Consider the following 17,012-nt stretch of genomic DNA (forward strand, 5'->3'; position numbering starts at 1 on the left):
GTAACACAAAACGTTAACTAATAATAAGAATTAAAGTAACTGGGAATTGTTTGTTTCTAAAAAAAAAAAAAAGCATAAAGGCTAAAAATGTTTATTATTGCTATACTGAATTTAATTACATTCGAAGTCCTCGTTATTGTTGTTTTATTACAGTGTTATTATTATATTGTTTTTAGTGTAATTGCTGGTTGACGTGAAAAGGTCGAAGTTTGCCGAACTCGCCGCGCTTCCTCCGAAGGTGACGTTTGAGGCGAGGGAGGGGGCGAGCGAAGTGTGTGTGTGTGTGTGAAGGGAGGTGAAGAAGAGGAGGATGAGGCTGGGAGCGGAGGATGGGAGGAAGAGTGGAGTGAGAGAGGCAGGCAGACAGGCTGGCGTGTGCGTGGCTGCTGCTGCTGCTGCCGCCGGCGTGACTGCGTGACGGACATCCAGCGGGGAGTTCGCGCCTTTCGGACCGAAACAAAAGACGCCTGTTTTTTTTTTTTTTTTTTTTTTTTATATAAACCCGCCGCGGAAGCGTTCGACCGGCAGAAACTTTCAACTTTTGCCCGCCGGAGCCGCGCCGCCGCGCCGGGTTCCCGGCTTTTGTTTTCTCGGCAGCGGAATAAATGCCGCGGTAGATCGGTCCACATCGACATTTTTTTTTTCTCTCCACGCGTGAGGGGGAATCCCGGGGACTGTGCGCGCCGACGGCAGCGGCGGAATGGCGGCCAACATGTACCGAGTGGGAGGTAAACGGCCGTCCTTGTTCCATTTGCCGGGCTTCCCTGCATTGTTTAGCCTGCAAGCTAGCTCCGCGTTGCTAACGCGCTAACTACGTCGTTCGCGGCTGCTATTTGTTTCCGCCTACAGCGACAATGACCGGTGGTGCGACAATATGCGCTACCTTGTGGGATTTCCCTACCGCTCCGCCGTAGCTGTAGTTACTCCGACACAAGCCTAGCCGGAGGGTTAACAAACAAGTACGGTGCACTTCTGAGTCCTGCTGGTCGAGTTAAAGTCGCCCGAATTCGGATAACAAAAATTACTGATACCCTGCACTCACTGGCTCGTGGATGGCTTTAATGTGCAATGTAAAAAAAATAATAGAATAAAACTAGTGAAGCCGCGCATGCGCGGAGGAGGAAGGTAGACGATTTGCACGCCCGCGAAAGGCGGTCGGAACACCGCGCTAACGTTGACGAGCTAGCGCGGTGGCTAGTTGCGGAGCGGGCTGAATTAGCGCGGCTCGGCTTCGTTTGGCGACTGGCAGGACGTCGAACGCGAGGCGCAGAGGGAGCTTCGAACTCTTCAGCAGTCCCTCCTCCTCTGTTGCTAAAGTTATATTTTGGTTGTCACCGCTGACGTAAAATACGTGGGCGCCCGCGAGCTAGCACGGCTAGTTAGCCAAGTTTGAAGTACCAAGTTTAAAACTTTCTTTATAAGTGCCGTCTTTGCCGTCGTCCTGACTTATTGTGCGTTCCCGCAGATGGTGGTTTCATTATCGTCAATTAAGTTTATTATCTGGCACGTAATTTCTGGACCGTCTGGCTGCACAGTACAGAATTGACAGTTCAGTGTTTGTGATTTTATCAATTAAAGCGGACCAAACTTCTCCTCATCCTTGCGGTTTAGCGAAAGCGTGGGGGAAATAAACGACGGTAAAACTTTTTTTTTATTTTCTCCTCCGCTTGTAGAGACGTTACGCCACGAATCGCAAAGCCTGAAGTGTATTTGAAGCTGCTCTCCCTTTCCTCTCGGGTGGTGATCTGACAGCAGAAGGAAGCCCAAATGTGTTAAAATCGTGTGCATGCGGAGGCACCTTTACTCTGTCGTGCCTGGTGTGTCTCATAAACGGAGAGCTGGGGGTGGACATCTTAAAATTCACGCTTCGTCTGAATTCATCAATGGTCGCGATTGCAAGTTTTTTTTTTTTTTTTCTTTCGTGGATTCAATATTCAACCACTCGTGTCCGCCCCCGCCAGCCCGCGATCCTGGCAGATGGCGTCTTCCGGCGGCGCTCCAGACCGGCCGGGCCGCAGCTGCGCCGCCCAGCACCTTGCCCGGCGGTCAGGGGGGTGTTAACCCCTGCGACCGAGCTCTCGCGAGAACTCCGGCGACCACGGGATCAGGCTGGAGACGTGCGGTCTGCACGTTACTTAGAACGAGCCAGGTTTTCCTCTCGTTCGCACCGATCAGTCAAGCAGTGAATGAAATGAATGGATCGGGTGTCAATAACAGTGTGCAGTGTGTTTGTTTTCTGTGGCTTTTATTCAGGCGCGTGCGTCCGTCATTAGGCGTGTGAGGTGTTCTAACCGACCACGAGAGAGCTGACTATGAAGCCTCATCAGCGTGGAGTGTACCTGCAAGTCACGTGCCGATGCCTGCTTTACAACTGGCTGCATGTACACTGCCGCCTTCCCACCAATCCATGGATGCGGCTCCCGCTGCCAAAATAATCTGTGGCCTGACGTGAACAACCCAGTGGGTTCCACTTGCTGAGCCTCGCTTCCTCTCAAGGTGTCTTCCAAACTTTGCTAAGGGAGTTTTTTTTATCTTTGGTGCTTCTTTTTAAATGTAAAGCTCTACACACGTGAGAATCAATAAAAGAATAACAGTGGAGCGTTCAAAGCAGCGTTTACGTATACGTCAATAGGAGAGTTCATTCATTAAATACTGCCATCAGATACCCTGGACAGAGTAACCTCCACTCCTGTAGATGGCGCTGCACGGCCTGCCGTTTTCAGGCAGAGTGAAATCGTGGCAGACATGACAGACCCATCACAGCATCTTGTGTATCAGCTCCGTATTTCCAGTGAACTGTGGAATATCACACTATGTACAGTATCGCAGTATATCGTTGTATTGTGACCCATGCATTATGATTCGTATCGTGACATCCTTGCCAATACACATCGCTAGAACCCTCTAAATAACGTATGATTACGTTGAAATCTGCTGCAAAGGAAGCTGCTTCCTGTAATTTTGTTTTTAATGAGATTTACATACACAATCTTCTAGTGTTAATAAGCATGTGCGTTGTGTAAAATGCGTGACGTGGCATTTTTTGTTTATGCTGCTGCGGGTTCAACGGCGCCCAAAAAATTTAAATACGCAACGCCACAGCCGTTTATGCAAGAAGTGTCCATTGGTGGTTTTGGGCCCGCGGAGAAAACTCTTAAAACGTTCTCATCGAGCTTATCTCCTTATACGTCAACTTTCCATCCGTTTGCTGAGGACGTCCCCCGTTGTGCCATCAGAACGTCTCTGTCCAGTCTGGACCGGGTCTCCACTGGACTGGTTTTTGGAGGTGAAGGCAACATCATGTGTTCTTTAAACCCTTATTGTGATTGTGTTTTTTTTTTTTTTTTTTTTTTTTTCTGTTACGTCGGGCTGAGCGCTTTATCGAATGGACATGTGTGATGCATGGAACGTTTCGATAACACAAGTTACTTTGTTCCCAAAACTAGTGGTCAGAACTATGAATAAGTGTGACATGTATGTAGTGCTTGGGTAGTTCAATATAAAGTTATGACAAAAGCCATGCGAGCAGTTTGAAATCCCGTGGTATGATGCACGGGACTTCCACAAGTAACTTTCACGTAGGGCTGATTATGGCCATCAATATTGTAATCGCGATTATTCGTTATTTTAGGTGAAACACTTTATTTTTTGCACATCTGTAAGTCAACATACTTGTTACGTATTTAATTTAATTTATTTTTTTTTCATACGTATTAAGAAAGATGAACATCCATTTACGTGCTTATTTGGGGGAAAAAAGAACTATAGACAGGGCAGGTCCATAAACAGGCATTTTGTAAAGATTTGTTAAGAACTATCGACAATTAAATAAAATCTTAGTTATGAAATGTTACGCATATATTCTTCGTTCGCTTGTTATTACAGTCGTACGGGGGGAAAGGCCGGCATTTTCGCTCATACAGTCCGAGAAGCGTGATTTGAACGAACTTGGAACCCCCGTCCAAATATTACAGCGGGATTGACTCATGCTGAGAGGCAGAATGGGACATCTGGTGTGTGTGTATATCTATGGTGTATATATCTAGCAGACTTGCTGGGTCAGCTGGAGACGGCCAGCGAGCGAGAGACGTCGGGACCGTGGTGGTGATGGCACCGAACGGGCAGAGCGTGGGTCCACGCCGCCGCTCTGCCGTACGCAGGGGCAGTGAATTCAGAAACGGTTTACCCACACTACTCACCAATCAGATGGGTCACAAGTTAAAGCCACGCCCACTTAAACACAAGCAAGGACACTCACTCTCAACCCGTTTCAGCACAGTTGAATACTGAACAGACTTTGCAAAAATTGCTAATTAAATCACAAAATCTTTCAAATAAATTCTGTGTTTTAAGAGGGAACGCGGTTTCCATGAAGGGTATGTAGGTATCAAAACCACTTCCACGTCATGGCCCCCAGACGGTCTTCCTCTCGCTGTTGCCGCATCTCAAAGGGTCTCAGGGTTCGTCATTTGTTCCCTTGGGTTTAGATTCATGGACTTTTTATTTGAGGTTTATTTATTTTATTTTTTCTCATGATTCTTTCATTTCCAAACCAGGTGACATTGACTTTTTTTAACCTGGCTTTTTAGTCAAGGGCTCGGCACAGTTCGTTGCGCAAGAAAGCAATGTTATTAACAACTGAAGTCATATGTTAATAACATAAATACTTACGTTTGGCCACCGTAGTGTAATTAGGAGTAATCTGTCCCTGATTTTGGAATGATCATACAAACAAACTTGAGCTTTTTTACAATGCGCGTCCGGGCTTTTATCGAAGGCTTCTGAAGTCGAATCACCTGACCGTTTTTTACCGATTTCATGGCTCTGTGGTTCTGCGCTATGTACGTCGCACAAATTGATCCCTAGTGGACGCCTTACTGGGCTCGTCTGAATTGTGGTGGTTAGTAGGGTCGCTGAGGTGCGTTTCCAGACCTTGAATTAGGGCCGTCTCGGAACCTCCTTTTATGGTGCTATCGATCGTGTACTGTATCTGCGAGACTACTGAAGTGCCAAAAATATTGTTATATTGTCTTTTTACTTTTATATGACTTCTTGTTTTTGCCCTGATATGTACATGCGTAATTAAATATATTTGCTGGACTGATGTATTTTTTTTTTTTTTTTTAATGTTTTGTGGAAAATAAATGATTGATTACTAGAGTCCTGGTTTTCCCCCTCTGCACCCCCTAACCACAAACGACTGGATGCGTTACTGCCAGCGACACATGCGCTTTGGTCTGATGGCACATGTGACGTGCGCTATTATGTTGCTTTTGACATTATAACGCAACGCGTCAGGCCCAGCTTTAGTATGGAGAACGTGAGACTGCTCACGCGTTCCACGAGCTTCTACTGTACTGCAGGTGTAGTGTAGGGATGAGTATGAGAAATGTCGGCCTGGTTCGTAATCAGTTGTTGCATAAATTTGATTCTTCACCTTTTAAAGCATCATGTCCTGACCCGACTTTCCTGCGTTTGTCTCTCCACCCAGACTACGTGTATTTCGAGAACTCTTCCAGCAACCCGTACCTGATCCGCAGGATAGAGGAGCTCAACAAGGTGGGTGCATCAGCCACACGCACAGAAAAATAATTTTTTTTTTTTTTTTTTGTACATTTTGTTGCTTTTTCTACATAATTTAGTGTAATTGTTGACAAGTGGGGAAAAAAGATCCTAGCAACTCTTTTGACTGTGACTCCGCACCATAATTATAATGGTGTGTAATGCAATAAAGGGCCAAATTGTATCGGGGCTGTGGTGGCCAAGCGGGTAAGGAAGCTGAAGGTTTCCACTTCGAATCCTGAGCCACCAAGGTGCCACTGAGCAAAGCACTGTCCCCACACACTGCTCCCCAGGCGCCTGTCATGGCTGCCCACTATGGGACAGTGGTGGCCTTGCGGTTAAGGAAGCGGCCCCGTAATCAGAAGGTTGCCGGTTCGAATCCCGATCCACTCAGGTGCCACTGAGCAAAGCACCGTCCCCACACACTGCTCCTCGGGCGCCTGTCATGGCTGCCCACTGCTCACCAAGGGTGATGGGATAAATGCAGAGGACAAATTTCACTGTGTCACCGTGTGCTGTGCTGCGGTGTGTCACGCGACAACTAACCATTTAGCATTTTATACAGCGATTTACAGGAAATTTCACAAAATTGCTAAAAATATTGCAATATAATTTTTAGTCCATCTCGCCCAGCCCTACCGCGTAGGCCCGTTCCCAGTTGGACCTGCCAGTTATGTGCTGTTTTTGGTTCAGATTTGTTATATATGTTTAATGGATAAGAACTTGAGGCAGCTATGTTTTAAGGAAGTAAAGATTTTTTTTTTTTTTGAAGAGGAGAGCTGAGCTTTTCCTACTTTTAAACCATATTGGTGGAAATACAGTGAATACGGTTTCTTTAGGTATAAGTCAGTCCTACAAACTGCACCTTTAATACATGTGTTATAAAAATGAGGTGTGGTTGATAATTTGGCTGCCGGATGCGCCATGGTTTGGGGAACTCGGGCAGAGGGTGAGGATGTAAATTTGTTGGTAATTTGTCCAGATGCTCGGAGGAGGGAACCGGCGAACGAGCACCTGCAGACGCTGGCTGCAATTTGCATATTTTACTCGCCGCTTTAAGACCCTTATGTAACGCTGTGTTACACAGGCCCGTCTCTCCGTGTGGGGATTAAATTTGTTTATGTAACGCTCTTGCGTTGCGTGGAGCACCATGGCACCCCGGAATAACCGAGGCCACGCACTTGGTCTTGTTTTTGTCATTTGCGTGTTTTTCCCCTCTTCTAATCTCTTAATCCATAACTCAAAAGGAAAAGCCAAAGTCTCCCTGGTTACACCTTGACCCACCGTGTGGTTTAGCTCCCTGTTTGGAATGGTCTGTGTTTCCTGGATTATGGCCATTCCCGCTACATCGAAATCACACGTAATCGGAAACAATGTAGGTTTTTTTTTGGTCTGTTGTCCTAGTGACCTTTTTATTTATTTTTTTTTCTGTGCCCCCTTCCCCAGACGGCCAATGGGAACGTAGAAGCCAAGGTGGTGTGCCTGTTCCGGAGGAGAGACATCTCGGCCAACCTGAACGTCCTGGCCGACAGCAACGCCCGTGAGTGACCTCGTCCGGTGCTTCCTGCATCGCGATACATCACAATATAATGAATTGCAAGCTCCGCCCAAGTCGTGGCGCCATTTTGTTCTTGGAAGGGCTACGTTTAGCCTGGCCAGGTCATTGGGTTCCAGTCGGGGTTTGTCCGTGTCGTACTGCAGTTATGGAGGCGGTCACATCTGAGCTTTCAGAGCACAAACTTCACAGAAAAGCAGCTTGAGGCCAATTCACGCTTTCAAATGGGGAAGCAGCAGTCAAAGGTGGAGTAAATGTGTGGGGTGGGGCAGACAGCGGTTTCACTTTGTGGCCGGAAGATGCAGTGGGATATTTGTGTGTGTGTGTGAACACAGACATTTGATATGGCTGCCTGCCACCATCTTCTTATGTTCTGGTTGTCCTCCAGATCAAATGTTTAATATCAGTGTTGTTCTGTATATACACACACACACACAATAGGGGTGTGAGAAAATATTGATGTAGCAAGCAATATATTGCGGTATTTTACGTGGTGATATTGTAGGGACATCGATATCGACGCATACAAATTTAGTCCGCTGGGTGGTGCTGTCGAGCATTTTCTTTTGTGACGTCAGGAGGGATTAGAATCCGCGTGCGACTACAGCCTCCACCCCTGTAGGTGGCGCCCTACAGCTGGGTAATCTGAATTACTGCCTGGCTCTTTCAGACAGAGTGAAATCGCTGCATCGATCACATTTACATTTACAGCATCTATCAGTCGCCCTTATCCAGAGCGACTTACAATCAGTAGTTACAGGGACAGCCCCCCCCTGGAGCAACTCAGGGTTAAGTGTCTTGCTCAGGGACACAATGGTAGTAAGTGGGATTTGAACCTGGGTCTTCTGGTTCTTAGGCGAGTGTGTTACCCACTAGGCTACTACCACCACAGCACCTTGTATGTCAGCTCTGTTACTACATTTTCAGCGAAGTGCAGAATACCGCGATATTTAGAGTATCACAGGGGCAGCTGGTGGCCTAGCGGTTAAGGAAGCGGCCCCGTAATAAGAAGGTTGCCGGTTCGAAACCCAACCGGCCAAGGTGCCACCAAGCAAAGCACCGTCCCCACAACACTGCTCCCCGGGCGCCTGTCATGGCCGCCCACTGCTCGCCAAAGGTGATGGGTTAAACGCAGAGGACACATTCTACTGTGTGCACCGTGTGCTGTGTGAATCACAATGACAATATATCGTGATGTAGTTGTAGCGTGACCCGGGTATTTGATGTTTTAAACCATTGATGGTGCAGCCCTGCCTTTTAAAATAACCCGTGGAGGCCTTCTGCTTATAACGCTGCGCCGCCGCCTCCTCCGGCACTTACCGCCAGTGGAGTTTTACGTTTCTGAACAAGAGAGATGAATTTTTGTCAAAGTACCGGTATGGTAATAGTAAGCAAACATGGACTTATCGGCATGATCTGCTGTTTTGGCAGTAGAGCACTTTTTTACCTCAAAGATTCATTTCACCAACTATGGAAAGATTTTATAATGAATCGTATCTTTGTGTATAATTTTACATAATGACTTCAGTGTGATGAAACATTGATAACGTAGCGAGTTTAGAAGCTAAATTGCTGCCTGACCCTCTGAAAGTAAAACTTTCCCATTAATTGCGCCGCGCTCCAAACGTTTCTTTTGTCTTTTAGAAACGTGCATCTTATACATTTTATTATCATAATTAGCAGCAGCATGAGTTGCGGTCGCAGATTGTCTTTAAAGATTATTCTGTGAGTAATGTCGTCGGCCTCCATTCAGCTTAGCTGCTGCGTTCAGGAGGGGCTACTCATCATCATCATCGTCGTCGTGGTCTTCCTCCATACCCCTGTTCCTTCTGCTGGCACAGCAGACAAAAGACCCTTCACGTGGCACACATGGGGTTAACCTTGACTTGCCTATGTCTTTGTCAGGTGGTGTGTGCGCTTGCTCGCAGCTTGTCCCGCTGTACTCGATCTTCTACAGCTTTTGTTTGTCTGCCCGTCTTGTCTGTCTGTGTCCCTCCCTGTCTTTAAAAGTGAGTGTGTGTGTGTGTGTGTGTGTGTGTGTGTGTGCGTGTGTGCGTGTGTCGGCTGGTTGTTACTCATTGGGGGTTGGGCACCTCAGGTTTAGCGTACAGGGTTTCCCAGTAAGTTGGGCAGGGACTTGTTGGCCACAGGGAGGCGGAGGAAGGGGGGAGGGTGTGGAGGGGTTAATAGAAAGGGGTGTGGCCTGAGGTCCCGTCCCCGCGCTGACAGGGTTTCCTGTGGCTGTGTGCAGGGGCGGAGTCCAGAGAGATAGTCCTGCCGTGTGTGTGTTGCTCACACATTTTTATTGAAATGTTATATATGATGTCTTATATAACATGTACAATAATTCAAGCGTGGAAATTTAACACTCATTTTGTATTATTAAATACACTATTGTTATTCATGTTTCTTAACAAAATTTATTGCCTAATTCTCCCATTTTATTGTCTTATTACCCCAAACCCCGGGAACAGTCCGATTTTTAGTATCGTACCGGATACTAAATGTGTGTTAATGTGTGTAAATGTGTGTAAATGTGCAGGAGACTTTGAAGAGGAGTCGAAGCAGCCCAACATGTCAGAACAGCAGAAACACCAGCTGAAGCACAGAGAGCTCTTCCTGTCCCGACAGTTCGAGTCGTTGCCAGCGACGCACATACGGTAACACGCACGCACGCGCACACACACACACACACACACACACAGAGCGATGCACCCGCACTCGTGCATAGATCGCGGCATTTCAGATTCATCGTTTCGGAACTTTACATGTGATCATTTTCTACCCAGGCCACGGTGGGAAATATTTGATGATTGGTTTGTGGGTTTCTTGTATGTGTGTTTTATGTTCAGGGGAAAGTGTAACGTCACCCTCCTGAACGAGACGGATGTTTTGGTGGGCTACCTGGAGAGAGAGGTGGGAGAGCCAGATTTCCCTTTCCACTGCCAGCGTGTACTGGGTCTGAATATCCGATTTGTTAATAACCAGTCTCGACCCCTGCAGGACTGCTTCTTCTACTCGCTGGTCTTCGACCCGGTGCAGAAGACGCTGCTTGCGGATCAGGGCGAGATCCGCGTGGGCTCCAAATACCAGGCTGAGATCCCCGACAAACTGCCAGAAGGTAGGTTCAGGGACCTATGACCTCTGTTTAGCTGTACTTCTCCATGCAACTCCTTGTCTTGCTCATGTGTGTGTGTGTGTGTGTGTTGTAGGGGAGGCGGACAGTCGCGTGCAGGAGAAGCTGGAAACGAAAGTGTGGGACCCCAACAATCAGCTGAAGGACTCGCAGATAGACCAGTTCCTGGTTGTGGCGCGGTGAGCTCCGTGTCTCCCTCCCCCTGCTCGCGCCAGCCCTCTACGGGTCTAGAAGGGCTGAAATGATCAAATCGGCTCGAAATCCAAACCCTGCTGTTGCAGATGGTCTCAGGCGCCCTCTAGTGGCGACACATGGAACTCATTTCTGCACGCAGACCTACACTGAAACGAAATGTTCCTCTATTTAATCTGCCAGTCATTTCATTTTGGGGGGAGGCGCTTGCCATCAGCTTTTAAATCAGATTGTTTTGTTGGGGTTTTTTTTTTTATTTTATTTTTTTTTTTTTGGCTGACCTGTTTTAATATATATTCAGAAATTCATACAAATACTTGTGTTTTTTTACAGAGCTGTGGGGACGTTCGCCCGTGCTCTAGACTGTAGCAGCTCGATTCGCCAGCCCAGCCTACATATGAGTGCAGCAGCAGCTTCCAGAGACATCACACTGGTGAGCACACAAACACACGGGATTTAATATAAGAAATTAAAATGATTTAGGTTCCTCTTGAATGCAAACGTCTCAATTTATATCAGGTAAAAAATATCTCAAAGGTCCCAGAGTGCGTTTTTTTTATATATATCTCTCTCTGTCTCTCTCTCTCTCTCTCTCTCCCAACTGGTTCTGACCCACTTATCCCTGTCCCCCCCCTCAGTTCCATGCCATGGACACGCTGCAGAAGAATGGCTATGACCTGGCGCGTGCCATGTCCACGCTGGTGCCACAGGGCGGCCCGGTCCTCTGTCGGGATGAGATGGAGGAGTGGAGCGCATCGGAGGCCATGCTGTTTGAGGAGGCGCTGGAGAAATACGGCAAGGACTTCAACGACATTCGCCAGGACTTTGTGAGTTACATTCTGACCAATGCCACACCTCAATCATGCCCGTGCAGTGGTTCTCAGACCATGTGAAGCATAGCTACCATGCTTAATACAGCTTTTACAATCTTTTGGGTGGTTTTGGTGATCAAAATGACCTGTTTTCTCCAAATTTGGTTAAATACTGCCACCAGCAGGTGAACAGTTGAGGATTTTAGAGAAAATTATGCAATAGGATTGAGAATATGCCATAAAATTGATGTAATCACAATGACATTTAGAAAAGAAGACATCATTTTTTTTTTTGCCTTGTTTCAGTTACCCTGGAAGTCTCTGGCCAGTGTGGTGCAGTTCTACTACATGTGGAAAACCACGGACCGCTACATCCAGCAGGTAAACTCCTCCAGTCGCTTCCACATGGGAGAGTTTTTGGGTGGTAGTGGCCTAGTGGGTGAACCAGAAGACCACAAAGTCCCAGGTTCAAACCGAACTTACTACCATAGTGTCCCTGAGCAAGACACCTAACCCGGGTGTCTCCAGGGGGGTACTGTCCCTGTAACTACGGATTGTAAGGTGCTCTGGATAAGGACGTCCGGTAATTGACATTAATGTACAAAAAAAATCTGTAATTAATGGATATATTTTTCTTGTTTTGCAGAAACGACTGAAGGCAGCCGAAGCTGACAGTAAACTCAAGCAGGTTTACATCCCCACCTAGTGAGTTTACACCCTCGCAAACCCACGCTTCTGTCCCACTCTTCCCCTTGTTGAATGGTTATCACCCTTCAATTACAATGTTATGAAATGTCTTTCTCGATCTTAGTACCAAACCCAACCCCAACCAGATCATGGCTCCTAGTAACAAGCCTGGCATGAATGGTGCTTCGGGCTTCCAGAAGGGGCTCAGCTGCGAAAGCTGCCACAGTCAGTATCTTTTTATTAAATATATTTATGTGTGTGTGTGTGTGTGTGTGTGTGTGTGTGTGTGAGTTGTAGAAGAATTGTGTTTCTGGATGTATATACTGTTTGGCGGTTGTGGAGCAATTTTGAAGAATCCAATAAATACTAAACATATTTAGTATTTGTTTTATCATGAGAAAGTTAAGTTTGATTAATCTGTTTTTTTCAGAGTCTCCTCTTTTTTTTACCTTCATGTCTGCTTTGTTCACTATATTGTCATCGTCAAAAGCAAGTGAACGACAAGAAAGTGTTCAGCTTAAACCTTCAGCACTGTTGTTTAACTTAAGGTGGTTAGACAAGACAAGAGTGTGAAATGCTGCCATCGCATCAAAAGCTCCCTGATTCGGAGAGACAAAAATCTTTTTACCTTGTTTGCTGTTTGTTTATTACATAAGCTCACGTTTTATTCAGAATTGGGTTTCTTCAGTTTTGTTCTACGCTGTTAAAAACAAACAAAAAAAAGAGTAGGTGCGTCCAACCTTTCGGCTGGTACTGTAGGTAATGTATGAAACACACTCTCTCACTCTGCTGTCCAGCTGCCCAGTCCCCTCAGTGGTACGCCTGGGGACCCGCCAACCTGCAGTGCCGCCTGTGCGCATCCTGCTGGATCTACTGGAAAAAGTACGGTGGCCTGAAGACCCCCACGCAGCTAGAGGGCGCTGCTAGATCTGGCTCGGTATGAGAATTACTTTGTAATACTGGCCTCCGTGCGGTGTGTAAAATTCTGTCAGCCCTGACCCCGTTCAGGGGTTTGAAAGAGGGGATTTCACGACTCCTCCTCCTCTCCGTTGTAGGACGCCGCTCCACGCGCCCACATGACCCGGCAGGAGGTGCAGGGCATGTCGCCGTTCACCAACAGCGCGGGCCGCGCCAAACTGCTGGCCAAGAACCGACAGACGTTCATTCTGCAGACCACCAAGCTGACCCGCATCGCCCGGCGCGTGTGTCAAGACATCCTGCAGCCGCGCCGGGCGGCACGTCGGCCCTACGCCTCAATCAACGCCAATGCAGTCAAGGCAGAGTGTGAGGGTTTTTTTTTTTTTTTTATTTCTTGTATTGTATTTTATTTCGTTGTTTTTTTTTTTTTTTAACACTGGTCTTGCTATACGGCAGAACAAAGCTGCAGTTTGCAGACGAGGAAAATAAGAGCCAGTGTAGTCCTGTCCATCAGATACACTGTGTTCGTTTTGTTTCTCTCTTTTCTGCATGTATTAGGTCCCCTGACATGAAAGTAGTCACATTGTGAGATTATTTAACATTAATACGAGTTGCCCTGACCTGTCTATGCAGTGCTTCGGCCATTCTGTGGGATTTCTCCCCCTTATGACGTCATAAGGGGAAAGGTTACCTCCCATTTCTCATGCTCTTTTTTTTTTTTTGTCCAGAGAATTTCCCACCCCCTAAAACGTTATCTCCACCGACCGCCATGGCTTCCAAACGTGTGAAGTATTGCAGTTGTTCGGTGATTGGAAGAAAAATGAGCACAAAGGGTGTTTTTTTTTAGTTCCATCACGCAAGACTCTGAAGAACCAGCGTGTTCGTTTTATTTTCTGGAAAAATGCCAGTTTCCGTTAAAAACATTGATGTGGTGGGATCGTGAGGGTGGTGCGCAGTAATGGGGTTAACGAGATAAAAAAAAAAAAAATTCATTTATTGATTTTGCTTTAATCCATGTGTCTGTCGCAGGTATGATCAGACTGCCGAAAGCCTCCAAGACCCTTCTAAAGAACCGGCCGGTTCCGCGGCCATCCCTGGTTACCATAGTGAAGGACCTTGGTAAAGCTGCCGATTCACAACGAGTGCAAATAACATGGCAACATGTTTATGTGAAGACCTCACAGTCCTCTTCCCTCTCTTCAGCTGTCCAGGCGCCGCTTAAGCTCAAGGCGCCGAGGGGCGCTCCCACGCCCATCAACCGTAACCAGGGCAACCAGCCTCGCAGCGCCTCCGCCCTGCTGGGCAAGAGGCCCTTTGACAGTGTAAGTGTTCCACCCATTAAAGGCAGGCCGTCTAACATTGTCTGAGGTGTAGATGGCTGGAGGATCCAGAGCTTTTTTTTCCCTTCCTGTCGGTCACAGGTGAGTGGGCCGCCCTTCTCTGCCAATGGTCGGCCGTTTGCTCCTGGCATAAGGACCACGTCCCAGTCGGTCATCAAGCGGCAGAAAGTCAACCAAGGCGACGCCCCTAACCCTGTGGTGTTTGTGGCCACAAAGGACACCAGGTACCTATAAAAGTTGAATTTTTAGTTTCATTCTGAAACACGAGATGAGGTGCTTTTAAATGTTAAAATCAGATGTATTGCCTTATAATTTTTTTTTCCAAACCCTACAGCTTACCTGTTTGAATTTATTTGTTAAATGTCAAGAATTATAATGCACTGGAACTTGTCACTCATTCTGTTCTCGACCAATCCCCTTTACGTCCACCTGACTTTTATTTCTTTATTTATTGCGTCATTCTTCAGCTGCCCTTTTTGAATTTGAATAATTCACGTCAAAGATAATTCCCACCCAAGCCTACTGTTTAAAACCATTTTAAAAAAAAAGGGAAAATACAGTCAAGAACAGTTTTTATCTGTTTCTTTCACGTTATCTGAATCAGAATATGGTTCCGTCTAGGTACTAATCACCCACTTCTTTCTCTCGCTCTCTATCTGGCTAGGGCCCTGAGGAAGCACCTGACCCAGTCGGAGATGAGGCGCGCCGCCCGGAAGCCCCACCTCCCGGTGCGAGTGAAGCTGCCCCTGCCTGCACGGCCGCTGCCTCTACCCTTGCCCCTGCTGCCCTCCAGCACCAGCGAGCCCATCGTCCTGGAGGACTAAAAGCCCATAGTGTTTTGTCAATTTTCTTTTTTTTTTTTTTTTCGTTCCCCCTCCGTTATGTTTCCTGTTTACATCTTGAAACCTACTGTGTTTTATTAGACACACCCCAGTCGAGCCACTTATGTGCCACCATAGTGCACACATACACTGACATGCACATATAAACACACACACACACACATACAGTTGCATTTCCACATGAGGCTTTGGACTTTGTAGTGTCTTATTCCAGCATTGTCCCCCTCCAGACTTCCCCCTTTTTTAACGACGACGGCCACTTTTAAACATGTAATTTAAATTGAACAAAGCCCTTGTCCAAACAGCGGCGGTGATAAAAGCACACTTTGTACGTCCACCGGGTCTGTCTCCTACGTGTAAATATTTCACCTTGTGTTTTTTTTTTTTTTTTTTTTTTCTCTCTCCCAAGCGTTGTGTTCAGGAAGCATATGAAGGTGTCGGAGGGATTTAGCATTCGCGGGGATTCGGACTGGGCGGGGATGAGTGGAGTTTTTCAACATGTGTTTTTTTTGGGGGGTTTTTTTCCAGAAAAGAAAAGGAAACTACGCACGACCACCACTCCCCCCCTGTATTTTTTTCCGTTTTTCTGGTTTGGATTATTTGTTTGGACTAAAAATGCATTTTGTTCCAACTCTGCCAGGCTCCCTTGACTAATAAAACGCCATCCGTTATTAAATAACAGGGCCGGAACGTGAGGGCTGGTGTGTTTCAGAAACATGTCCGTCGTGCGTCTGGGTTCAAGGTGCGAGGGACGTTGATTGGGAGGGCGCACCAGGCCCCGGCTGAGATCAGTGGGGACGAGGCGTCGACGGTTTTCATACCGAGGGCCTTTTCTAATTGACCCGTGATCCTCTTCCTTTTTTCTGCCACTCAACCATCTGTGTGTGCTCCAGCCGTTCGGCACAGCACTCCGCAGGAACTGGGCCGCGCCCGGGTTCGGGAGTTAGGTGTAGGTTGCAATGGTCGTGTCTCCGTGTTAACGCCGTGTCCGGTAACACAAAGCAAAAGCCATAGATCCTGGAGTATCAGAGCACCCCGAACAGACTATCAGTAACTACCACATGCTGTCCAAACGACGACTACTATGCAGGTGAACCTAGTAATAGTACGTACTGTGAAGTAGGGATTGGTTGGGTTTTTATTAATAATAATAATTGTAAGGGATTTAAATCAGTCGACGGCCTCTCCTTTTAATTATGTGTCTGCGATGTTAATCTCTGACTGTCACTTACACACTGAAAATAAAAACTTGAGTTTTGTAAAGCGAATGAGGTACACAAGGGTGGGGGATTTAAGGAAGATTTTTTTTAAGGGGGGGGTAGAATTTTTTTACGCTGGAGAGAAATCTGCTTCAATTTAAACCTTTTTTTTTTTTTTTTTTTTTCTTATTCCGATGTCTGTATCCTTTAATGTATCTTGATATAAGAAAAGAAATAAAGAATTTTTTTTCTTTGTGGTCGTATGAATGTGCTCCTTCCATGTCTTTTTGATTTTTATTTGCTACGCATGCAAAGTACATCACTTGTATGTTTATTGTTATAAAACATTTATAATAATAGTTTATAGCCTGTCCTATGAGAGGCGAATATGTAGAAAATGTAGGACATTTAGGATTATGTAGCTAGTGCTACGCGTTGGGGTTGTTTTTTCAGGCCAATCCACAACCACGTTGCTCTGTTTGCGTTTACAGCCTTGCAGGCGTGAACTTTTGCAGCAACGTCGGCAAACACGCCTGCAGGCCCACAGCCCATCTCGCCCGCTTAATTTAATTAGACCTGATTTATTTAAGCTCCTGTTTTTATTGGGGAGTGAAAATTATATGTGTGCAGAAACGGCTCGTTTTATGGACGGGAAACTTTTGACGCCGCTCCAGGTGCGAACGCCACCATTTACCTGCGCTAATGGCGCCATGTTTATTGGCAAATTCGATCAGCCGCGGCTGAGCGCGAACCTCCGGCCCGCCAATTG

The 17,012-nt window shown here is 46.6% G+C and overlaps 1 protein-coding gene across 2 annotated transcripts; it reads left to right on the top strand.

The window, feature by feature from the left end:
- The first annotated feature begins 314 nt into the window (after positions 1-314).
- On the top strand, positions 315-16,356 carry mta2 (metastasis associated 1 family, member 2). Of its 2 annotated transcripts, none has more exons than XM_028995119.1 (18): positions 315-728; positions 5,492-5,559; positions 7,009-7,102; positions 9,660-9,777; positions 9,970-10,033; positions 10,121-10,238; positions 10,330-10,432; positions 10,779-10,878; positions 11,084-11,272; positions 11,564-11,638; positions 11,904-11,962; positions 12,069-12,169; positions 12,742-12,881; positions 13,000-13,228; positions 13,892-13,981; positions 14,066-14,184; positions 14,284-14,426; positions 14,867-16,356. In XM_028995119.1, exons 1-18 carry the CDS (start codon positions 701-703, stop codon positions 15,024-15,026), a joined length of 1,998 nt encoding a protein of 665 aa, XP_028850952.1. In that variant the 5' UTR covers positions 315-700; the 3' UTR covers positions 15,027-16,356. The 2 variants fall into 2 exon arrangements, with proteins under 2 accessions (XP_028850952.1, XP_028850943.1); XM_028995110.1 differs by lacking the exon at positions 315-728 and adding an exon at positions 2,523-3,286.
- Positions 16,357-17,012: the final 656 nt, after the last annotated feature.

The sequence above is a fragment of the Denticeps clupeoides genome, chromosome 1 (assembly GCF_900700375.1).
Source record: "Denticeps clupeoides chromosome 1, fDenClu1.1, whole genome shotgun sequence".
Lineage (NCBI taxonomy): Eukaryota > Metazoa > Chordata > Actinopteri > Clupeiformes > Denticipitidae > Denticeps > Denticeps clupeoides.